Source organism: Typha latifolia, chromosome 3 (assembly GCF_019914945.1).
Source record: "Typha latifolia isolate L0001 chromosome 3, TyphaL0001v2, whole genome shotgun sequence".
In the NCBI taxonomy this organism is placed as follows: Eukaryota; Viridiplantae; Streptophyta; class Magnoliopsida; order Poales; family Typhaceae; genus Typha; species Typha latifolia.
The window spans coordinates 2454765-2478560 of record NC_133088.1 but is presented as its reverse complement, the minus strand read 5'-3'; the positions used below and the strand labels follow the sequence as shown (position 1 = coordinate 2478560).

The following is a 23796-nucleotide window of genomic DNA, read 5'->3' as shown; positions in this document are numbered from 1 at the left end:
GGAATTCAGATGTGGTCATGTTACTTCGCACTGAGCGACTCGAAAGATCATGAAGCTTCATAAATAACTCGCTCCTATTTCTTTTCTTACGGACAGTAAACTGTATACAAACATGATAGTATGAAAAGTTGTGCATTTTCTGAGCGATAAGAGTGAAGATCTCAGGTTTTACGATCAGCTAACAGATCACTGAAATAAGAGTGGTCCAAAATTAAGCTTTGCATGTATCTGAGCTGAACAACTCCATTGGCGGGGCCATTCAAAGGAATGGAAGACTACTCAGACAACTCAGACAAAGATCTCTCTCTCTCTCTCTCTCTCTCTCTAAAGCTTGATAGAGAGAGGGTCGCGTAGATTATATATATACACCCGTGCTCTCTTTGGTTCTTGGCAGTTGTTTCCGTTGACGAGGTTGTTATCTTTGGCGCCAAACTCGCAAGAATAATTATAAAACTCTTCAGTTTAACTAATGTGAAATTGTAGGCATTTCTCGCGGGTAGATACTTGGCAGTCTATGATTGGCTCCCTGATCATTTAAAATATGTTTATTTATTTTCTTAATTCCCTTCATATATATATATATATATATATATATATATAGGGATGTTTTGTGCAAAAGCGCAACCAGGGTTTATTTGCAAAATGGCCCATGTAATAAATAGTGAGAGTAACCGTTGAAGATAACACAACCTAATACTACTACACTCCCCTGTCTCCTCTCCTCAATGGTTGCTGCTTTCCTCCCCTCCTCCCTCATCCTCCAACCCATCAAACCCTCGAAACCCTTCCTCTCGAAAAGAAACCCTAGGTTTCCTCCGTTCTTCTCCCCTCTATGCTCCTCCAAGTCTGATTCCAAGCCCCTCAAATCCAACGGCGCTGGAAAGGGGAGGAGCTCCACGGATGGCGCGAGCGGCGGCGGAAACCCCAGGAGGAGGAGGAGCTCGTACGGGACCTCACGGAGGTCGGTGATCAAGAAGAGCTTCATCCAGGAGCAGGTCGTGTTCACGACTCCCGTGCCGAAGGATCCCGTGGTCGCGGTCATTGGCGGTGGCGTGTCGGGGTTGCTTTGTGCGGCTACACTCGAAGAGAGGGGGATTCGGTCAGTGGTGTTTGATACGGTTAGTGTCGCGGTTTTGTCTTGATTGGTCTTTCTTTTGAGTTGTCAAGTGTGATAAAGTTTGATCCTTTATGGGTGCAATGTGCTCTTCTGAAACAAAACGCATTTTCCATGAAATTATTATATAAATATCAATCCTTGTAATGGGAGCTCATACTTTCTCTTTAATTTATTTTTCTTCTCTGTCGTGATAAAACTATTTTTAAAAATTGTTTTAAAGTTTGAACTCTAAGATGCAAATCTGAGTAAAGAATGTGATTGTTTTGGTTGGTTCACTAGTTTTTGGTTGTCTTTGCTCTTGTATTTCTACTAGTGGAGCCGTGGAAGTTACTAAGAATGGCGCAGTAGCAGCCTTTTGTAGTTACTACTTAATTGTCTATCTACTCCTGCCATGATCTTTTCACTTTCTTGCTGTTATCAGGAAAAATTATTTTACTTGCATGAGAAGTATCCTTTTTTACTTACAAGCAGGATGAGCTTAAATTCTTCTTGTCCTCTCTAGGGAATGCATGGTTTAGGTGGGAGGCTTGCAACACGAATGATAGATCCACAGCCACTGGTATTTGATCATGCGGCTCAATTCTTTACTGTGAGTGATCAAAGGTTTCAGAAGCTAGTTGATAGATGGCTGGAAAAAGGATTGGTTCGTGAATGGAAGGGGCTTTTTGGAGAACTTGAACATGGTGGCCATTTCACTCCTCTAGCTTCATCAACTGCAAAATATATAGGTGTGAATGGCATGCGAGTGCTCGCAGATTCTATTTTACTTGAGGTAAGGGAACTGCCTCGTTTCCTTATGTCAGTGAATCTTAATCTGAAGACAACTAGAGAACCATTTATCTGTAAGACTGTAATGACCTAAATTAGGAAAGTTATAATAATGGCCTTCCATAGTTCTGAACTTGCATTTTCATCATTTTGTTTAAATTTAATTTGCATAGTACGCCTAGTTACTTATTCTAGCTATTAATCAAGTGTGCGCTGTTACTTTATAATAAAGATTAATGCACAAATGAAAATATTTTAATATCCATCTAAGATGCTCATTCTATCTTCATGCACTATTCTGTCTCCCACTATAGTGAATATCGTTCTTCCCAGCTTGTAACAAGTAGCAACACTGACTTGTCGATGAAACTAAGTAAGAAGCCTACTCAAACTCAAGATGCTGAGATATGATTGCATTCAAATGATTCTGTTCACTGCTAAATCTAGAACAGTTGATTCTTTTGACTACTGCACAAGAAAAACTCCTTACTGTAACTATATTGGCCAAAACATACTTTACTTGCATGCACTATTCTTACTCCCAGAGATGAATATCTTTTTATCTAGCTTTTGGCAATATTATCTCATGGTTGAAACCAAGAAGCCAACTCAAACTCAAGATTCTGTTTGTGACTGTAATTGATACTGGACCCTGCTAAATATTAAATCAGTGATACTCTTAATTAGTTTTTGAGGGGTTTTAGGAGAAAGCTTGTTTGATTGGTGTTGCAACTCAATTCAATCAGTTATTTCAAGACCGAACTCTCAAAACCATAGATAAGCAAGTTCGACCGGAACGACAATCCACTGTTCTGTAGAGCTGCAAAAGTTTATATTTGGCAAAGTATAGGGCCTTTCTCCGATCTTACAATTTTAAACAAACTGAGCCCTTATGCCAAAGGTTAATTTACCTCTTAAAAATATTTTCTCCAAATGATCCTCAAATATTTTGATTTGTCAATCAACTAAATAAGAAGCAACACTTCTATAGCAACTTTATACTTTTATTTTACTTATACAATATTGGATTTCTTCTCTTAAGCTATTTCTGTTTCTGTCATTGGCTAGGTTGGTACTATCTCTTTGCTAAGTAGCATTTCAACTCCAACTGCAGAATCATATGGTTAATATTGTGAGACCCTGCTGGATAAGTAAGATCGAGCCATTCAATGGAGTATGGTACTTGTCTGAGAAGGAAAAACCCCACGGACAGTTTGATGCAATTGTAATTGCACACAACGGTAAGTACATCACGTAATCCCTTTTCCTTGTTGAGTGGCTCGTGAATCAAGTTGTCTTATTTATGTTTTGTCTTTCCCAGTATCATACCAATAATGGAGAGGATGCCCACTACTGAAAAATATGCCACTAGCCCAATACATGGTTTTCTGTAGTAGTTTACTACACTTAATTTATGGAGAATGAACCATTAGCTGGTGTCTTTTGTTTTACTCTTGACATGCCTTGTCTGGATGAAACAAATTATTGGTGGATCATGATGCAGCAAGTGCACATTCTCTTGAAATTTATGTATGAAATTAGCTGCTACATTTATTGACTATCTAAAATGACAATTTTATCCTTGCTTTATTGGGTGCTGGCTCAAACCTGTTGAGAAACAATTGTTTGATTCTAGCATATCTGGGAATAAGTCTAGGCTCCCGAAACTGGCTGATGCCCTCTTATTTTGCACAAATTGATGCATTACTAAGTAAACATTCCTCTTTTGTTGTGCTTGTGTGTGTATCAATCACTTTAAAATGATTTAAAAATTGTGCTGCTCCATTAACAGGAAAATGTGCAAATCGCTTGCTTTCTTCATCAGGTTTACCACTTTTAACTAGACAAATGAAGGTTTGCCTTTTTGACCAGATAAATATTGTTGTAGCATCCTGAAAGCTAGTGATGATAATGACAAAATGTTCTTTGACTATTGAGAACTATAGATTTAATCTTGTTTGGTTCTTGTAGAGGCTGGAACTCAGTGCTGTCTGGGCACTTCTTGCAGCATTTAAAGAACCGCTTCCAATTCCTCGATATGGGCCACATGCAGCATTTGAAGGAGCATTTGTCAAAGGTGTTGACTCACTTTCTTGGATGGCGAACAACACTAGCAAACTTTTTCCTTCACGGAGTGGCATGCCTCAATCTTGGACCTTTTTCAGTACCTCTTCTTATGGAAAAAGAACCAAAGTTCCACAGGTTTCAAATTCGCTCACCTTTATGTTCTGAATCATTATAGGGTATAAAGACCAACCATTTATAAAGTAGTTGTCATGTTAGATAAAGATAATCAATGACGATTTTAGAAAAAAAATTTTCCTGTCACTGCTGCAATAGGTTCCTTACAAAAAGCACATATAAATTTCAGGAAAATATTCCTAATGTGACAGCAGAAAAAGTAAAAGGAGATATACTTGCGGGTGTCGAACTTGCTCTGGGTTTGCCTAAGGGATCACTTCAGCAACCATTTTATACCAGAGTCCAATTATGGTCTGCTTTGCCTTTTCTCATGTTCAGCATTTGTGGATCCCAAATAATGATGCCATATGTTTTACTTAATTTATGTCTACTTTCTCAGGGGCGCGGCCCTCCCCACAAATACTCCAGGAATATCTTGTATCTTTGATCCTCATGGGAGGGCAGGAATTTGTGGTGACTGGTTACTTGGGTCAAGTATAGAATGTGCAGCCTTAAGTGGAATATCTCTTGCAAATCATGTAATTTGCACTTCTTTCTAACTGTGGTTATTTGACAAAATGTGCATTTTTAAATGATTAGTAGAAAAATCCTGTGGCATTACACGCCTCCAGTTTCGCTCTACTACCTGTTCTCCAAAGATGATAACTAGAATAGGGTGACCCTTCATACATGTTCATACTCGTAGTATCTTTACTTGACTTTTATATGCACTGTTCTAAAATCCAGTCATGGTATGCTTGTGGCTAGGGCACCTACCTCGTAATGCTTAAGCCTCTAAGTACCAATGTTGTTTGGTAGGTTTTATATGCTTCTGAAGAGTAGTTGGCATAAGCTTTGAGACTAACAAGTTTACATCTTTGCAGATTTTCAATTTTCTCTGTTTCCTCGTCCTCAATTTCATCTTTGATCTTCATTTGGCAATGCAGATTGCTGATTACTTTCAAGATAGCGGAGCCCAACCTGATGAATTTGCCGTTGGCGTACATGATACATTTCATGAGGTTGCTGGTCATGACATTGGTCAGTTTCCAGGTTTAGAGTCTGAAAGGCAGGTACTTAAAGCTCAGACAGTTTCAACCTCATGAACATACCAAAGTGCTTCGAAGTTCCGAGACTTCCATCTTCACGACGAAAACTATCTTCCAATTAGTTGAGTTAAGACTTGTAAATGATGAAGTTATTTGGAATGTAATAGAGGGCTTCACTAGTTGCAAACGCTTCACTTACTGAAAGCAAGAATTTTTATCCTATATTGGAATTGAAAGCAGAAAATATTCAACAGTGAACAAATGATGAAGCGTAAGGTATTAACAGACCTCCTGCACATAAGTGATCGCTTGATCCTTATATAATTTCTGAAACAAGACACTTCGACAAATAGTATATCCTGAAAGACATTACTTCAATGGCTGTCTCAGGTAAAAGATTGTATATGTATGAGCAGCAAATTCATGACAAGATCTCTTCAAGCTTGTGATCTTCTTACAGTTCAACCAAATTATACTAACAAATTGAACAAAAAAAATGCCAATTAAATAGCAGAAGAGTTTCATGAAATTTAGATTCGTTATGATGTTATATTTGGTCAAACAGATCCAATACACTGTCTGTTATGATTGATTGAGATATCTCGGAGATAGATTACAATATCTCAAGATTATCATGAGCGAGATTATGATTTGCTTAATTTGTTATATGCGATTTACAAGTGAATTTGTTCAATTTAGACTCATCATGACACTATTATGATTGATTGTAATATCTTGAAGATTGATTACAATATCTCAAGATTATTATACGAGTGAGATTACAATTTACTCAATTTGTTATATTTGATTTACAAGTGAATTTGCTCAATTTAGATTCACTATGACAATTTAATGATTGATTGTGATATTTTGGAGATTGATTGCAATATCTCAAAGTTACCAATTCTTGAGATATTGCAATTAATAAAGATACGAGCAAATCATGATCTTGCTTATATGATAATTTTGAGATATTGTAAACAATCGTCTAACGTATGCCAAGAAACAAAAGGTATTACACACTGCAGAGTTTTGGTTTTCATGAAGTAGAGAAAGACACTTATGACAAAAGAATATTAAGAACTCTTTCACTCAAATTAACTGGTTATTCTTCTATTGTAGTGTAAATGAATTGGCCATCCGGTTCCACTGATTCAATACTAAATTTAAGAGCATCCCATTATTAATACATTGGGAGAACCTAGGACATAACCTAAAATCACATAAGGATACAAAAAAGAAAAGATCTCCATCCATGCTAACATAGTAGACACACCTAACTTTTCACAACGTCCTCACTACTACTTGAGAAAGAAAATGCAGCTGTTTATATAGGTGCTGCACAAGTGGTTCTGAAATGACCTGTTTGGTTGCAGCGACTACAATGCACAACCCTCTTAATTCGGCCGCGGTCTTCTGCCCGAACTCTCTTCTTTCTAGGCCTACCAGGAGGCCTCAATGATTTGGGTGGATTTATGAATATCTCAAGTTTATTCTCTCCATTTTGGCCTACATCAGATAATTCATTCCAAAGACTTTTGTCCGGAATAGGATGTATCGTCTGTGAATATGTCTTCCGATAAGTTGCAACAGTAAAGCAGCTCTCCGTGTACCTATGAACATTTTGTCTGCAAGAAACAAGTGCTGCTACACCATGAGCACAAGGAAGACCATATAGCTGCCATCCGCGACATAAACAGCACCGATTGCGAATATCCACAATATTTGTTCCTTCATGAGGAGAGACCACTTCAAACTCTGCCTCATTTGCTCTTGCAACTTCATAGCCCCGTGCACGCTCTATGGCCTCTGATACACGGCGCTCAGCGGATGGGACAAGGATTGTGGTCCACTGCATGCTTGTTTCACGCCGTTCATTAAACCACGTCATCAGCTGCCGCCGGATGCACTCCATCATCTGAATTATTGGAAGGCCAGAAGCTTCAAGTATCCAACTGTTTAGTGATTCGACTATGTTCGCTGTCAAGTGTCCATACCGTGTTCCCTCAAAATAAGCTGTTGCCCAGAGACGAGGTGGAATGCGTCTAATCCAGAAAGCAGCCTCCTGTGAAATTTCTTCGATCTCTAATATCTTCGCTTCAAACTCTATAACTGTAAGAGCATGGGCAGCTTCCCAGAGGAGCGTGACAAGCAGTGAGTTGCTGAATTCTTTCCGGAAGCTTTCACTAAGGTGACGCATGCAGAACCCATGAAAAGCAGTCGGGAAGTTAAAGTCCACTCCATCTACAATACCCTTCTGCCTATCGGATAATATTGTGAGCCTAGGCATATTCTCTGTATTGGCCTCCAGCAAAGCATGCAGCTCAGATAAGAACCAAATCCAGTTCTCGTCACTTTCCTCATCAACAACTCCAAATGCTAAAGGAAAAAGGGCACCATCTCCATCAAATCCAGTGGCGAAAAGCAATGTACCAAGGTACTTATTTTTCAGGAGGGTCCTATCAAGCCCAATTAATGGACGACATGCATTAACAAAACCATATATTGAAGCATAAAAAGAGATAAAAAGACGGCGGAAGCAATTATCCTCTGGATTGCCATAAACTGATGCAATACTTCCTGGATTTGTTCTTTTCACTTGTTCACAATACTGGGGCAGGAGGCGGTATCCTTCTTCGAAAGACCCACGGACAGCAGCCATGATCCGCTCCTTGCCTCTCCAAGCCTGTTTGTAGGACAAAGTGATCCCATGCATGCGGTGTATCTCTTCTAGGATCTCCTTAGGCTTGTAGTGTGGGTTCTCACGAAGCCGCTCCTCAACAGAATTTGCAACCCACTGGACAGATGCCTGCTGATGCCCAAGATGGTTGATCCCGCTGCAAGTATGTTGGTCATGGATAGTTCTAATGGTGAAACTAGGGACGCCAGGGAGCTTTGCAGCATGGATGCGCCACGGACACCCCTCTGCTGCGCACTTGGCAGTGAAGCGTGTCTTGTCTGACTTCACTGTCTGAATCTCAAAATGGCAAGCAATGGCAGTGTCTCTTAAAGCCCTACGGCAGCTCTTGACATCAGGAAACTCTTGGCCCACAGTGAGCTGATGGTCAACGCTTACAATGGCTCTGCGTGACTGCAAGACAGGTGGAGCAACCAATAGAGGCTGTGACATCTCATGCGTGGTTTGGAGGGCTAGCTCCTGTGCATGATCAACCGACAGATGATCCAGGTTTTGGTCAACACTAAGATCATGCGACTCCGCAAGAGTCAATTCATGGTTATCTGATAAACCCAATTCATGATTTTGATCACCAAGGGAATCCTGATCCTGATCATGGCTATATCCCAGTGCAAGCTCATTGTTGTGACCGTGGTGGTCGTGATCATGGGGATGGTGATGACCCAGAACCAACCGACTGTCATGATGCCCGAGCCCAAGTTCGTGATCATGGTCATGTCCAACACCAAGATTGTGCCTCTGCCCAAGGCCCAACCCATGTCCTTGCCCCATAACTAGATCATGGTGGTTCTGGCCGAGGGCCAAATCAGGGTTCTGGCCAAGAACCAAATCATTGTTGGCCATGTGGAAATCGCCCGACAAATAACAATTGTGAGCTCAAAAGCTCGCCAGACCCCCAACGCCTCTTGACAGAATAGAAAAACAACACAAAAATGTCGTTTCCCACGAAATTTATCTGCACAATAGAGACATAGGGAAAAAAATGCAAAAACTTGATAAAGTTATGATTTTTACTACCATTGCGAGCTCCGACATGAAGAATTCAGCTGCAAACCTCAAAGAAAAAAAAACAAAGGACAACAAAACTAGTGAAGAACAAACAATACCTCAAACAATGGACTGGGGCCTCTCGCAAGAGAAACCTCGATCAAAATCCCATCTTTCTTGAGGGAAATCCGAGAACAGAGTCCAAGGAACAATACCCAGAAAGGAATCAGCAAAAACACAAGAGACGGAGAAGAGATCTGCGAGGAAACGAGGAAAAGCCCTTCCTTTCCCTTCAAATCGAGATGGGGGAAGGCAAACTCTCGGCTCGGCGGGAGTTGGGCGCGAAGATGAGAGAGATTTGAACGAGGGGTAGAGGGAGAGAAGAGAGATTTAGTAGGCGAAGGGCAAGGGTGAGAGAGAGAGAAAGAGAGAGATGAGAGGGAGAGGAGTGGGAGAAGAGTTGCAGGGGCAAAAGGGCAGAAGAGGGTTTGGGAAAGGAAGGGGAAGGCTACGGCGGTGAAGGAAAAGAGGGCATTTAGGTCAACATAGAGAGGTACCCCCTTATCTATTATCCCTAAATTACTCTTTTACCCCTGTATGTTTGTGTGATCCTCCTCTCAATTTTCTATACTACCCCTTTACGGATTTAACTAGATAATTTGCTGTTAATCAAAGTCCTAATGATACTCAAACAATTGGTATTAGATCGGAAATGAAAAAAAAAAAATCCACTTGAATTATTATTAGCTAAAGTTATTCCAAGATCCAACACACAGTTTAAGCTCTTGTAATAGTAAAAATAGATTGATCCAAGCTTGGATCATGGCTTAGTTATCGCATTTAAACACTTTTAAATGTCCCAAAACTTCTATCTTGGACGTGGCAACCACTTGGATTAGTGTGATACTTCATACACTAGTCGCTTGAACAAGATATGGATGAATACACACAGATAAGGTGTGATGCTAGCTTTATATATCCAGATAAGAGCAGTTACCAGATGCTAGTGCTTGTTTTGAGCGCATGAAATCCACATGAATTTCTTCTTCTTTTTTCTTTTTTTTTTTAAATCAAAATTTTGGGTTCTTTCTTGAGAGAGAGAGATATTTATCCCTAATTGTTGGAGAAGTATATATATCAAATCATGCAAAGTTAGTTAGATGGGTCTGATATGGAGAGAGTATCTTCATTTCGTGACATTTTTATATATTTTTTGTGATTAAGTTATACATATTATACTTTAAATTTTAAAAGTATAAAGGATTCAGTTTTGCGCAAATTAATTGTACCAATAAAGAGAATTCGAGAAAAGATATAATTATCCAACCACATAGATTAAGTCGAGTCAAGTTAGTTAGTTGGTTTTATCTTATTATTTTAAATTTTAAATAAATCGGATAATCTACCTATGGATCCAATCAAATTAGTTAGTTAGTTTTATCTTATTATTTTAAATTTTAAATAAATTGGATAATCTACATATGAATTCAATCGAAACTTTTACTCCTATAAATAGGAGTGAATATGTGTTGATAATTATCATTAAATAAATCTGAGTTTAGCTAAGTTAATATTTTTGTCTTTATTTTTTATCATAATTATTAGATTATTTTTATCTTTCGAAAAGTATATCATAACTAAAGAAGTATTCCGAATTGCAACGTCAGATATTTATTATTCTCCCCTATTTTGACCTTCCTCTATTTCCCTATTTCGACTTTTCTTCACTATTTCTTTTATAAATTTTCATTCGGATGTCAAATTCTAGTAAAACCAAATCTATTAGAACATTAACTTCTGATGCTATCTATATATAAATTTTCATAATTTTCTTACATGAAAATTTTCTTACTTCTAAATTATTTCAGAATTGGTTCGTAACAAAAGAAGAGAAACTCATAATTTGGAACAGTCTTAGAAAGATCTAAAAACTATTTTTGATATGTCAAAACTATTTAATATTGGGCAATCCTTGTGGCATAGCAATCCTTGTTTAAAATAATAAGGGACAACTATCTTTTAATCTTTTATCGCTAAAATGAACTATTATCAAGCTTGAAACCTGGATAATATGATTGCTAGCTAGTACAGTAAAATCACATAGAGATTGCATGCAAGTAAGACAAACTATAATTACCAAAATCGCCCAGAACATCAAAATTGCCAAAACTAATAGTTCATAAATTTTGATCTGAAATAAAACATTAATATTAGAGAGGCATCATAAGTAGCAGATATTCAAGAACATTGTCAGCATACACATCATGTCATGTTCTCGTATTAACTAGCACATCTGCCTTCAAATTATCTACTAAACTTCTCCAGAACATTAGCATTTCTCTCGAACAACAAGTCAAAACTGATAGCTGATGAATTTCACAGAGAGATCTGCGGGCCCATCAAACGTTCCTCTGCCAACTCCTTGAGCCTGTTGGCCACCTTTTCAGCTACATTAATGTATGCTTTTGCTGAGGCAGACTGAGGGGAAGATACGACGATTGGATAGCCTTCATCAGAACCGCTTCTTATATCTAGCTCCAAGGGTATCTGTAACAGGATAAGAGCAAGAGCCATTCATTAAAAGTTGAACCCATAATACTGAATCCAAAGGAGCATTTTTATTCAAAATGCTGCAACTATTCTGGTATTGTAGCAAATTTAGTACTTCAAGCAATTATAATGGACTAACATAAGGCGACCGAGCACATGGACAGTATAACAAGGTTGCAACTAAGTAATATGATGGTGATGACTGATGTACACCAACCTCACCGAGGAACTGCATATCCATATCTTCTGCTGTTTGTCGTGCTCCACCTCGTCCAAAAATGTGTGATTCTTCACCACAGTGTGGGCACTTAAAGGAGCTCATGTTTTCAACCAGTCCCAAGATCTGCAAAGGTACAAGTTAACTGTGAGAAATAAAAAAGGACAAGGTTGCACCACTAAAATGAATCCAGGTCAATGCTTGAATTTCCTTTCTCACTTACTAGTTTCTGTTCCCAATTATTATGCTAAGTTTAGAAGCCAAACATGAAATAGACTTAGGATTTCATTGTTTTTGTGAATGACATGAAGGCTGTGAGAAGATGGTTACCGAAATTCTTATCCAAATATCTATCAAAGTAATCTACCATTCTAAATCAATTTAGTAGATTTTCAAGATTATTACTGCAGAATATGTCAATATTAGAAGTCTAAATAAGTAAATAGGATTAGGCATTACTCCTAATCAATCTGACATGCTCACCCAGCTGAGGTTTGTGTTGGCGGGACAGAGATTCAACATACAGTATGTAGCCAGCTTAAGATTTATACCCTTGATTAGCTTTGAGGCCAGGCTTAGGTAAACTTGAAACCTTATGAGCCTGTCCCTATCTGATATATCAACAGCTTATAAAATATAGATAAATGCTATCACCTAGTCCACAAAGCCTTCAACAATTTCTCCATCATTAGCACCTCCTGTTGGTGCAACCCTCTTTTCTTCATGATTTGGTTCTCTCCAATTCCTCCCTTATTGAGGTCCCAATCCCTCAATTTCCACCTGCAGGGCAAGCATACCTCTCCTCTCCAGCAGTCTCTATGGTCAGTCGATCATCAGTTAGGAGGGCTGGGTGGTGGTTGATCGCCATATGCTGAATTAGGAGAACCCTGAGTACCCTACTTTCCATCCCCTAGCTTGGCCTTGGTTGATCTAGAAATCCTATTGTTCAGCTCATGCCAACCATAGTATAGAGGTTGGATCTCAGCCTGGCCAAAGTAGGCTTTCACTTAGATCAGTCTTCAAGACTAAGATCTTGATGCCATCAAAATGACCAATCCTCGAGAAGGATGCCCACTTGTAGCAAAAGTCTTGGGATCACACAGGAGATGAAAGCAGAAACAGTTGGACCAAAGAAAGGACAAAGTTGAATCCCTAGTTGAATAAAGTCGATTTTACAAATTTAAAATTAAAACAGGCTTAAGAAATTTAGCTATGAAGAGCGAGAGCGAGAGAGAGAAATTAGCTTAAAGAATTATACTAACATAGCCTGAAAGTTTAAGAAAATGCAAGAAATTTTCATACAGGAACTTCAACTTTACGAAACATGTTGGCTCCTCTTCGGGCATCGATCAATGCAATATCTTGTGGAGTTGAAACAATCAGAGCACCTGCAAAAATCACCAACATGTCACCCACAACCTCAATATTATCAGTCAAATTCTTAGTATTTCTAATTACCAGATAACTGAAGTCTTTGAGAAATAGAAATCTGAGCATCCCCAGTGCCAGGCGGCATATCGACAACAAGAACATCAAGATTTCCCCAACTGACTCCCCTTGTTAACTTTTCAAGAGCACTCATTACCTAAAGAGATAAATGAGCTTGGATGTAGAAAATGCTAGTCTTACAAGAAAAGGCACAGAGTTTTAAGGTTAACAATATAGCTCAAATGAATTAAAGAAAGATTTTGCCATACTTGACAGACTTCAGTACTGATGTGTACTAGTGAAACATGAGAAGAATTCAGCTAAGTTTTAAAAAAAGGTATATCTATATGTTGTGATAAATCATGCTACAGTTGTGTCAACATCTAACAATTAATGAGGAATGTGTTCTGTCAACATATGTGTGAGATGTGAATTCAACAAAAAATGGCTATCCTTCAAGTTGTAACCACATAAAACTGATTAAGAAAATAATTAAGGAACATATATATTACAAAGGCTATCAAATGACAAAAGCACGGAAATAACTTCTCCACAATAATTAGAGGAGAAAAAACATGCTAAAAACAAACCATAGGACCTCTCCATATGATTGGAGCATCCTTCTCAACAAGAAACCCAATGGACATGCATCGAACTCCATGATTCTCAACAGGGATCATCTTCATGTCTGCTAAGACAAGATGACAAAGTTATGATCTGCACAAGGTTAAGTGACAAGAATCAAACCCTAACCAAAAGCATTTAGTTGTGAGTTGATGCAATTCGAAAGAGAAAATAATCAACATGACAGTAATAAATAAAGACTGGGACCAACCGACCAATATAGCAAGGCAAAAGGGTGTATTGGATAATTTCTCTTTTGAGTATTTGATGACTTTCAACGTGAAGATAATCATATATGAAAACTGTGCAGATATATACAAATTGACAATAATAGTCATACACAAACAATTATCCATTAGGCGAAAAATTGTCATACTTTTTTGGATTCAAATGCTGCAGATGATACAAGAGGCAAGGATATGACCTGCTGCTTGAAAAGAGAAAATAAAAAGATAATATGGAACTGACACAGAGCTCATGTCAAGATAGATACTGCAAAATTATTCCTACAATAAGAGACATGAATTGAAGATTTAAAATGGATCTTCAAAAGAATCAAAACTGGCTGGTCCTACATACAGTATGCATAGTTGCTTTGGTAGTATCTAAGCTAACAGTTGCAAACTAATAGTAACCATGCTGGGGCAGAACCAACATGCATAGCATGTCATTTCAGGTTACCTAATATAAGATCCACAAGTGGATGGATTCACATCCTGATGGCACTAATTATTTTTATGAGATCCTAAAAAGTAATAACTATTTCTCTTATGCACGAAAATAAGTTGTGAGGCAAAATACAGAATCAGTAGAATGTAGAGCTTCAGTGTATCAGGCAATTAGATATCTAAAGCAGAGTCAAGGTTGGCCCAAAAAAGTTTACACAAAGCAGATGCTAGAAGGGTCTTCTTGCATGTTACATAGCATGACGACATGACACAATTCTTTAAACTGAGTAGATACATTAAGAAGAGGGTCTAAACTCACCTATTAGAAAAAGTAAATAGGATTACCTAAGCATTTAGGCCAGTAAGATAATAATCCAAATTCTGAAAGAAAATTTGCAGGAAAAGGAGTTGGCACCTTCACCCACTTCAGGCTTTTGGTGGAGATTCATCATTGTAGGAATAGATGGCCCATATATATCAGCATCCAATAAACCCACCTGCAGTTGGCATGCCTTTGCAAGAGCAACAGATATATTAACTGCAAAGAAATTCAAGGTTAAAGGCTATTATAAAGCAAAGTCAACATGTTATCATGATATCTTGGATAGTGTAAAACTCTATAAAACTCTATATAGGTGAGAAAACGTGCGCGGGATTTCCCTAAAGTAAAATAATATGCCTCCTTCCCAGAGTATCCTTTAATGATACTCTACTCCCCAGCAAAATAAATCATCATTAGTGGTGATCTCAAATTGCAGGAAAGAGAAATCCAAGTTAAATCAGGGAAAGATTGTGAACCCCCGCAGCAACAAGGAAATCGGGTTTGGACAAATCAATGCTGACAAGAAAGTAACAACTCGGTTGCCCTTTTCAATGTCAATGTGCTAAGGTGCATGGATATGAAAAGAAGCAGATGTATATGGCAAGGATACAAATACAACCATTTCTAATGTTTGATTTAATTGTCCAAATTCTGAAAGTAATCTGAGCTTAGAGGCATATCTCCATTTCATCAAGCCATACTTCAAGAAAGAATCAACCTCCTTTTAACAATCTAGAAACATTAATGGTCTCAATGAACAGTGTTCAAACAAAATTTACAATCTGATCACAAGAAAAGAGCTAAAATTATCAAGAGAAAACCTGCAGTTGTGGACTTGCCAACGCCGCCTTTCCCCGAGGCGACTGCTATGATGTCCCTGATACCAGGAATCGAGGGACCCTTGGCCCCAACTGTGCTATACCACCGGAGAAGAGCATTCGAGCCCTAGATCAAAACAATCACAAGAGATGGAAATCAAAGAGCCATCTTTATAGACGTTGCTGGAACCAAAATTCGAAAATTAGCTGGAACGTTGGTGGCATACACTGCTTTTAATCACCCGATTGAAGGAGATCAACCGATCCCACCTCATCGCTGGATCGAATCGAATCAATGGAACTAATTATTAGCAACTTATTCTCCTTCTTCTAAAGCCCTAATTTGCCTCGGGGCCGCCTTAAACCCTGCGCAAGGAGCAGTCTGACGACTGGATATCGGATTCGGGTCAAGATGTGGATTGTTAATGGATACAGAAGACTATCATCTTCTAAACCAAACCCATTATAATTCCTGCTTAATTTTATCCAATGATCCGACCCGATTACATCACTACGGTGAATGGTCTATGGCCCTGAACCTCTTCCTCAATTCGAGTTCGCTCCCTCCCTCTTCTCGCTCGCTCCCCCCCGGCTCCGACGAGAGCATAGCCGCCGACTACGACACCTACGCCGGCTTCTCCCGCTGCTAGAAATGTCTCTGCCGACTACTACCAGCCTCCTTTTTTCTTGTAGAGACTGAAGTACAGTTCTAAGTCATCGCCGGGTTGTACTCTCTCCTCACCGTTATTGTTATTTCGCTCTCTTTTGCTGACATCTATCGGTGGTTCTTAAGGTAGGGTTTCGATTTCAAATAGCCTCTCTGTTTCCCTTCTCTTTCTTCTTCTCCGTGCACTTCGTCGCTTTAGGTTTTCAAATGTGCTCGTCTGCCATCTTTTTCATCTCGTTCTCATATTAGTAAGCAATTCTTTCTCATTCCTGGAATTGATCAATCTAACTTCAGCTGCAAAATCTGAGCTTGGCAGATCCGGATCTTTCAAGTGGTGAGATTTTAAGATCGTGGCAATAATGTATACATATCTATCTGATTTATTATACTAGTTCCGTATATTTTGTAGGCAGTTGATGAAGATTGTTTCTGAGGTGATTCTGGTCAGTTGATTAAACAACGTGGTGACGGTGGTGGACAATAGCATGGCCTCACCTATTTTACGGGGTACACGTCTCTATTGACTTTTGAATGAATCGGAATTGTTTTTTGCTACTTGACAGCTTATGTAGTGTCGCGCTTTAATTCTGAAGTGCAACTACTGGGATTGAACTTTCCTGGAATTGGTATCATTGCCATCTCTCTTTTCTTTATGAAGTAATTCACCTGGTCGAAAATGTGGTAAAACTGAAGAGAATTTCCTACTTAGGTTAGGCTAATTAAGATGTTCAGAACTAGATAAAGGAACATGCTCTCCTGTTAGTAGATATTCTTACTCGTTTGTGTGATAAAAGAAGCTTATTTCTCACTTTTTAATCTATTCTGTGTGATCGGGATATCTTGATTTGTGTAAAAGAAAATTGTTAGACCATACTTCCATTATCTCTTTCCTCACATGGAACAGATGTACCAAAGGTTGAGTTTGCTGAAAGTTTTATCACTAAGCTTCACGCTAGTATTTCAAAGGGCCTTCCTCATGCGTCCCCAGCCTCCAATCTCAGGATAGATGAGCGTGAATTGGTAATTTTGTAAATTTTATCCCTCCTAGGCCCTGTATGAGATCAAAGTTTGTTGTGGATTGTACTGATACTGATCCCTAATGCCCTACATTTCCAGGTTCAAGGTGTCTTGCAAATGCTTCAGGGGTTTTGTACTCGTTTTCTTTACTGGGATGAGAATATGAAAGTTTTCCTTGCAAAAGATGGGATATATGCTTCTCATATATCACAGACAAGTCTAAAGGGCATATTGAACTTGTTTTTGTTCGCTGGAACATGCTTGAAGCGAGTAGAGCTCTTTGTTCTGAAGGTGGAGTCTTCTGGTGGAAAATCTCCTACCCTAAGTGCTTTTGCATATTCTGTCTATTTATGGCTCACGGTATGCATGTCTCCTGTGATCCCTCATACAATTGTACTGGCGTTTGTTACAATCTAATAGCTGTTATTTCCTTTGAAAGAGGCTCAGGGATGTTGCTGTAAAGGAGGAAGAACAGCTGTTTAATGAACATAAGGGAAAGATTGCAACACTTCTGGGATTAATTAATTCCTTGCAAAGGTTAAATATTTTTGTTCATTGTAATACTATTACTCTGCAGTGTTTGGTGTGAAGGACCTCCTTTCTGTTATTTCCTATAATAATAACTGGAAAACTAATTCCTTTTAATTGTTGGACAGTGGAACCTAGTAATTTATGAAATCCCATGGATGAAGGGATTACCGATCAATGATCCTGTACAAAAATATGATGATTGAAGATTGAATTTTAATTCTTGTCATTGAAGATTTAATGAAAAGGATTTGAGCATAATGATGCAGTAATGCTGTTAGGAATTGGAAGTTCCTGTGTTGCAAAATTTGACAATAATGGTGATCAAGTGCAAGGTGATTGATGATATCTTGTTCATGATTGGGTTACACCATTATCTTACTTTGGCAAATAGTTTATTAGAATTGGAGCGTCAAGCCATCTAACTAATCACGAAAGTTTGTGTTTTCCCTATCCAGTTGTTTATAATTAGTAAGATCACAAGCAAAATCAGTGACTAATTTACTGTATTACGATAGAATGTGAATGTGCCTTGGAGATGTTAAAACTAAGTGGCATTTAATCTACATGGCAATAATGATCCACATATTATATGATAAAGGAAATTCTATGGATTCAAGAGTATGATGGACGATCGCTGATAGTTGATTTTGAAAATTCTAGTATCAGTAACTATAATCTATAAATGATATTAGCAATGAACTGATAGTTAACAAAATTAGGTGGGGAGGAGACTCACTCTAGGCACAGTAAGAGTAAACTTTTAACTGCTATAAGTTCTGAGTTCTAACATTAGTTAAGGTGGTGCTTTATTTAGATAGGAAAAGTGTATGAGGAAGAAGGGGAATAGAAAATGAAGAGGACGAAAGGAAGGAGGAAAAGAGAGAAATGGAATTCAATTGTTTGTAGAGATATTGGATATCAACATCAGGCATTCACAAGATGATATATTCGCAATCTCAGCATGGATACTGAATAAGGATATGGCATAAGTGCACAGTGCAGATCACATGACCAATTTTGGGAAAACAGGATATGCTAAGGCAGTAATACAGCAACATAAATATGTGGACAGTAAACTTCATCACAATGCGCTCTTCCTACTTCCTAGAAACTTATTCCTTTGAATCTTGTAATATTTTTGTTGTGATCATCTATCTTTTTTGCAGTCTCTGTGCTGGAGCAGAACATTTGTCTCAAGTTGTGTATGGAGCTATTCCAAATTGTTTTTTTCACTCCACAGCATTGCCAGCGTGTGAGTTGGCTGTTCATATTCTTAACTATCTCTACAAGAAGCTGAATGAAGTTTGTCTTGTACAAGGTGGCGAGGTTGTAGAAATAATTAATTTACCTGTCTTCATTTTGTTATTTTTTTCTTTCTGGTATATGCAATGTAACATTTAATTTCCTGAAAAAACTACAGGGAGACCTATACCATATGATGCTAACAATGTTCACCGGAAGCTTGCTACCATATCTTCAGGGGCTTGATTCCTGGCTTTATGATGGGATTCTTGATGATCCTTATGAAGAGGTATTGATATTAATTTCTTGATTGTTTGATTTTCTGGGGTAGTTTCTAACAGTCAGTATCTTTTCTTTGTAAAACTGTGAACATCTGATTCTGTATTTGAGATGGTTTATAATACTGATCAACCGTATTTATTTTTCCTAATGTTAGGATTCGTTTTAATTTTTAATAAGTTTATATTTCCTTATACCAGTGTCATTTTTTGTTAATTCCTTTTCCTGTATCTGACATGTCATATGCTTTTCTCAAATTTAGCGACTCCCTATCAATCTTAGTACATGGTTGAACTATCTTGACTTGAAAGATCATACCTTCCCATGATTTTCAACCAGTTTGTTTGTAATTTTATAGCTTTCTTTGGCAGATATTCTTTTATGCCAATGGCGTGGTTACCATTGACCAACCATCATTCTGGGAAACGAGTTATCCTTTGCGAGTTGGCAACAAGGATGTTCTGGATGCTGCAGTATGCCCTGTATTTCTAAATGACATAGCCAAGTCTATCATTTCTGCTGGAAAATCATTGCAGCTGGTTCAACATGTTCAAGATGATTATGCAATTGGAGCCTGTAGGGATAAAAGCTTTGAGAGACGTGACTCCAAAGGCTCTCAATTATCTAACCATCAGCGACGGGTGGGCTTTGGGCCAGAAGTTTCTAGCTCATTAGGAATTGTAGATGAAACTGCCAGATGGGATAGTCCCACTCAAGAATATAATTCTAATGTTTATCACAGAAACAATGCCCGAGTCATGGGAGTCTTAACGTTGTCCGAGGCCTTCTTGTTGTCCTTGGCAGGTTTACTTGACCATGGTGAACATATTTATGAGAACCTTAGGATGTTCTCCTCTGATGTTTCTCTGGTGGACAAATCCATCCTGAATAAACCAAAAATTGGAAAGGAGGCTGGTGAGAACATACAGAATTCTGTCAATAATGAGAAAACTTGGTTACAATTATTGGCAGATGCTGTAGAAGGGAGGAGACATTTAGATTCTGAGAAAATGGGTTTTCTTGACTCCAGAATGATGGACAAAAATTCCTCTTCTGTTACAAATGAAGTTTTGGAAACCATGGATCTTCCCAGTGCACCATTGGAAGATAATCAGTTTGTTAAAATGTCAGAATGCCATCTTGATTTATTCTTCCCTGGAAATCCAGTCATTACCATATGCAAAGAATTGCTAGGGAGGAATATAGCTGCTTGGAATGAACTTAATATATCTAGTAGCTCAAATCTTCCTCCACTAAATGATGAGAACTTGCGAGAGGCTGTTTTTGGTGGTAAATATTCTGAAGCAAGGATGAGCAATAGTCCAAAAATTAAAGCAATACCTCCCAGATTCTATGGAACTGACTATACTTGTGGTTTTCAATTCAATGAACTGGAGCACCTTCGTTTGGAGGATGACACAAGGATTTTGGAAAACTTGTATTCATTTCCAACTCTTCTTCCTTGTTTCCAGGTATTGCGAATTTTCTAAGGCCTGCTTATCCTTTAGATTTCTGAAATAGCTGGTAATTACTCTTATTTGAAGCAGGAAGATGTTCCTTTATCAGAGATTCTACCTTTTCAGAAAGATAGCTCACTTGCATCAAGGATTCTTAAATTTATTCAGAGTGTCAAATTGAAGGATTCGCTGCATCCTGCAGTTATCATCCAGGAATGTCTTACTGTATATATAGAGAGACAGGTAGCTAGCTTGACCAGTGTTGTAAAATTTCCCTTACTAATATACTGCTACTAAGGGCTGCAATGATTTTACTTCCTAGGTGGATCACATAGGTAAATACATTCTTCAAAAGTTGATGGGTGGTTGGAGATTAATGGATGAGCTCTTTGTATTACGTGCTATTTACTTGCTAGGGTCAGGTAGTTTCTCATACTAGTGTCTTTTCTGCCTATAAATGTATATTCTTCTAGGCTTGAAAGTTAAAGTACTTAAATACTTTTCAGGTGACTTGCTACAGCAGTTCCTGATAGTAATTTTTAACAGGCTTGATAAGGGAGACTCCTGGGATGATGATTTTGAGTTGAATACCATGTTACAGGTATGTAGTATTTGGACTTGCATATTGTTTTCTAGATTTTCACTCTTACAAATTTGCCGATGGTGCTTCAGGAGTCCATACAAAATTCTTCTGATAGAATGCTTCTGAGTGCTCCAGATTCTTTGATTGTCTCGATTTCAAAACATAGTGCGTCTGACGAGGAGGAGAATATTTCAACTCCCCAGAAAATTCAGAATCAATATTTTGGCATTGATGCCCTTGACATGCTAAAATTCACATATAAGGTCTGTGCTTCATCTCTATGTTGCCTTATCTTTGGTAATAAGGAATGTCTTGTCATCTCTACAATTGTGTAAGCATCTTTCTGGTGATAGGTTTCTTGGCCTCTTGACCTCATTGCTAACACAGAAGCACTGAAGAAGTATAACCAGGTATAACTTAATTTGAATTATAGTTAGGTTGTCTTCGAAGTTTTTCTAATTATTTATTTGTTCTTTGCTGGATTAAGGTCATGGGTTTCTTATTAAAGGTCAAGCGAGCAAAGTTTGTCCTTGACAAAGCTCGGAAGTGGATGTGGAAGGTGAATGCAGATTTGATTAACATTGTTGTCATTCTATAAATTTTCTGCTCTCTAAAAGTTAAGCATGCAAAGTTTTCTTCTGGCCAAGCTGGAAAGTAGATGTTTTTTTATGCATTATTTATTACTTTTATTATACTTTTGCATTAGCAGTTCTTTGGGAAAGCAAAACCAAGTTGCTATTTGAAATCATAAGACAGACAGGGAGAAACCGAGAAAGGCTTTTATAGATTAGTAACATATACAGATAAGTAAAAAAAGTTACTTTCTTCGGCCTTAGCAGTGCTTCAGGGAATCCAAATACCTCTCACTCAAAATGGAATTGCTGGAATCTGATGAAGTGATGCTATTTACTTTTTGTTTTTACTTGCAAGAATTTCATGTTAGACAGATACCTTGGAAACTTTTCTGATCATCAATTGGAATAAGCATTGGTTTTCTGACCTAACATATGCTTTTTCTTATTTGGGTAATTGTTGTGAGTTTTTATTTTGATACCACCAGAAACAGATTTTTTTTCTAAGGAATCAAAGAAAATTGAAATTTGGATTTATGTTCATTGAATCACACCTACCAGGAAAAGTATTTTGTTTTGGTTCGGCTTGTGGTCTAAAATGATTGAATGTATCCAGCCACATTAAATGTCTGCACCACTGCTGTATAGCAACTTTTGCATTTCTTCTAGTGAACAGGTTTGGCTTCTTTCATGAAGGGTGAATTACTTATACGAGATCTCATTTTTCATAGCTCTTATTTAGAAGTTTGAATTAGAAGCTTTTGTCATTATAATACTACTTATTTGACAAATCTGCTGCAAATGAAATGTTTTATTGTATTTATTAGATAGTTGATGCAACATAGTTGATAGTAAACTTAACAGTTATCCCTTGACCTGAAAAGTTGGTGATGTATTTTATCCCGATAGTTGGAATTTGACATCAAATATTTATAGCAGCGTCGTGGCAGCAAACCACAAGATTGTAAGCATCACTTGTTATTACAGCAGAAGCTCCTACATTTTGTTGATGCATTTCATCAATATGTGATGGATCAGGTGAGTAAAAACTGTCATTCACAGGTTTCATTTATTGATATTATTACTTACTTTGTTTTGCTGTAACAGGTATTTCACAGTGCATGGACTGAACTCTGTAGTGGTATGGCATCTGCCAGTTCACTTGATGAAGTTATAGAAGTTCATGAAGCATACCTTTTATCCATTCAGCGCCAGTGCTTTGTTGCTCCCGATAAGCTGGTCTGAATGCCATTTTGCTTGCTTTTTTTACTTTTTAAGTGATAGAATGGTTGTGACATACGACTGCTGTTTATTTGATACCTGCATGCAGTGGGCACTTATTGCAAGTCGAATCAAAACCATTCTCGGATTGGCACTGGACTTTTATGCTATAGAGCAGACACTAAGTAGTGGTGGAGCAGCTCCTGCTGTTAAGGCAAGGTGTGAAATGGAAATAGACAGGATTGAGAAACAGTTTGATGATTGTGTTTCCTTTCTTTTAAGGGTAGGTCTGCTAATTGCCTTCTGGCACCTCTTGATCTTTCCAAGAAAATCTGGTGATTGATTTAGAACTTCAACAATCTTTGATATTCAAGCAAGCTGACTAATATTTGGTGCAGATTCTGTCATTCAAGCTGAACGTGGGCCACTTTCCTCATCTCGCAGACTTGGTTACTAGAATCAACTATAATTACTTTTACATGTCCAATAGCGGAAACTTGCTGACTGTACCCAACTTCGAAAGTACTGCCAAGCTGGGAAAGCCTCCGGCCTTCAGAGCTTGACCATGTTATAGATGTGCCTTCTTTTTCTTTGGTTTTTTGCCTGTTTTTTCTTTTTTCTTTTTCTTTCTTTTGTGAGAAATTTTGACCATGTTGTAGATTATCTGCTTCTTTTGTTACGGTCCTGCTGCTGCAAAATGCATCCATCACTATTGTTTCATTAGTGTACAAATGAAATATAGCAATCTTTTACCATGAAAATGCTAAAGTATCAATTGTTATTTTCTGTAATATGCTGTA

General features: G+C 38.0%; 4 protein-coding genes across 8 annotated transcripts; 2 read left to right on the top strand and 2 right to left on the bottom strand.

The window, feature by feature from the left end:
* Nucleotides 1-675: 675 nt before the first annotated feature.
* On the top strand, nucleotides 676-5377 carry LOC140784376 (uncharacterized). Its single transcript, XM_073131759.1, has 8 exons — nucleotides 676-1118; nucleotides 1620-1889; nucleotides 3000-3126; nucleotides 3678-3739; nucleotides 3857-4087; nucleotides 4257-4378; nucleotides 4467-4605; nucleotides 5014-5377. The coding sequence occupies exons 1-8, from the start codon at nucleotides 726-728 to the stop codon at nucleotides 5170-5172; spliced, it is 1503 nt and encodes a 500-aa protein (XP_072987860.1). The 5' UTR covers nucleotides 676-725; the 3' UTR covers nucleotides 5173-5377.
* An 824-nt stretch (nucleotides 5378-6201) lies between these two features.
* LOC140785284 (uncharacterized) lies at nucleotides 6202-9317 on the bottom strand. Its single transcript, XM_073133099.1, has 2 exons — nucleotides 8920-9317; nucleotides 6202-8768 (listed from the first exon to the last, which is right to left on the bottom strand). The coding sequence occupies exon 2, from the start codon at nucleotides 8654-8656 to the stop codon at nucleotides 6443-6445; it is 2214 nt and encodes a 737-aa protein (XP_072989200.1). The 5' UTR covers nucleotides 8657-8768; nucleotides 8920-9317; the 3' UTR covers nucleotides 6202-6442.
* Nucleotides 9318-10960: 1643 nt separating this feature from the next.
* Nucleotides 10961-15811, bottom strand: LOC140784969 (iron-sulfur protein required for NADH dehydrogenase, mitochondrial). Of its 2 annotated transcripts, none has more exons than XM_073132622.1 (8): nucleotides 15655-15811; nucleotides 15431-15554; nucleotides 14703-14825; nucleotides 13586-13683; nucleotides 13026-13152; nucleotides 12870-12955; nucleotides 11568-11693; nucleotides 10961-11347 (listed from the first exon to the last, which is right to left on the bottom strand). In XM_073132622.1, the coding sequence occupies exons 1-8, from the start codon at nucleotides 15700-15702 to the stop codon at nucleotides 11177-11179; spliced, it is 903 nt and encodes a 300-aa protein (XP_072988723.1). In that variant the 5' UTR covers nucleotides 15703-15811; the 3' UTR covers nucleotides 10961-11176. The 2 variants fall into 2 exon arrangements, with proteins under 2 accessions (XP_072988723.1, XP_072988724.1); XM_073132623.1 differs by having other exon boundaries at nucleotides 11573-11693.
* Nucleotides 15812-15932: 121 nt separating this feature from the next.
* LOC140784089 (uncharacterized) lies at nucleotides 15933-23757 on the top strand. Of its 4 annotated transcripts, none has more exons than XM_073131292.1 (19): nucleotides 15933-16220; nucleotides 16389-16428; nucleotides 16504-16601; nucleotides 16999-17114; nucleotides 17211-17471; nucleotides 17551-17648; nucleotides 18809-18968; nucleotides 19063-19173; nucleotides 19535-20635; nucleotides 20711-20863; nucleotides 20943-21042; nucleotides 21127-21221; nucleotides 21293-21466; nucleotides 21557-21613; nucleotides 21691-21762; nucleotides 22715-22813; nucleotides 22883-23014; nucleotides 23106-23279; nucleotides 23395-23757. In XM_073131292.1, exons 3-19 carry the CDS (start codon nucleotides 16580-16582, stop codon nucleotides 23557-23559), a joined length of 3090 nt encoding a protein of 1029 aa, XP_072987393.1. In that variant the 5' UTR covers nucleotides 15933-16220; nucleotides 16389-16428; nucleotides 16504-16579; the 3' UTR covers nucleotides 23560-23757. The 4 variants fall into 4 exon arrangements, with proteins under 4 accessions (XP_072987393.1, XP_072987389.1, XP_072987390.1 ...); XM_073131288.1 differs by having other exon boundaries at nucleotides 22712-22813; XM_073131289.1 differs by having other exon boundaries at nucleotides 15948-16220; nucleotides 16411-16428; nucleotides 22712-22813.
* Nucleotides 23758-23796: the final 39 nt, after the last annotated feature.

What these genes read in the sequence shown, in the direction of transcription:
- LOC140784376 (XM_073131759.1), top strand. Translation starts at nt 726, where the DNA reads ATGGTTGCTGCTTTCCTCCCCTCCTCCCTCATCCTCCAACCCATCAAA. An exon ending in AATTGTAATTGCACACAACG is followed by an intron (nt 3,127 to 3,677) that starts GTAAGTACATCA and finishes CTCCATTAACAG; the next exon opens with GAAAATGTGCAAATCGCTTG. An exon ending in TATACCAGAGTCCAATTATG is followed by an intron (nt 4,379 to 4,466) that starts GTCTGCTTTGCC and finishes CTACTTTCTCAG; the next exon opens with GGGCGCGGCCCTCCCCACAA.
- LOC140785284 (XM_073133099.1), bottom strand. Translation starts at nt 8,656, where the DNA reads ATGGCCAACAATGATTTGGTTCTTGGCCAGAACCCTGATTTGGCCCTC.
- LOC140784969 (XM_073132622.1), bottom strand. Translation starts at nt 15,702, where the DNA reads ATGAGGTGGGATCGGTTGATCTCCTTCAATCGGGTGATTAAAAGCAGT. An exon ending in TCATATGGAGAGGTCCTATG is followed by an intron (nt 13,153 to 13,585) that starts GTTTGTTTTTAG and finishes TTATCTCTTTAG; the next exon opens with GTAATGAGTGCTCTTGAAAA. An exon ending in ATATGCAGTTCCTCGGTGAG is followed by an intron (nt 11,348 to 11,567) that starts GTTGGTGTACAT and finishes ATCCTGTTACAG; the next exon opens with ATACCCTTGGAGCTAGATAT.
- LOC140784089 (XM_073131288.1), top strand. Translation starts at nt 16,580, where the DNA reads ATGGCCTCACCTATTTTACGGG. An exon ending in CTGTCTATTTATGGCTCACG is followed by an intron (nt 17,472 to 17,550) that starts GTATGCATGTCT and finishes TTCCTTTGAAAG; the next exon opens with AGGCTCAGGGATGTTGCTGT. An exon ending in TTAATTAATTCCTTGCAAAG is followed by an intron (nt 17,649 to 18,808) that starts GTTAAATATTTT and finishes TCTTTTTTGCAG; the next exon opens with TCTCTGTGCTGGAGCAGAAC.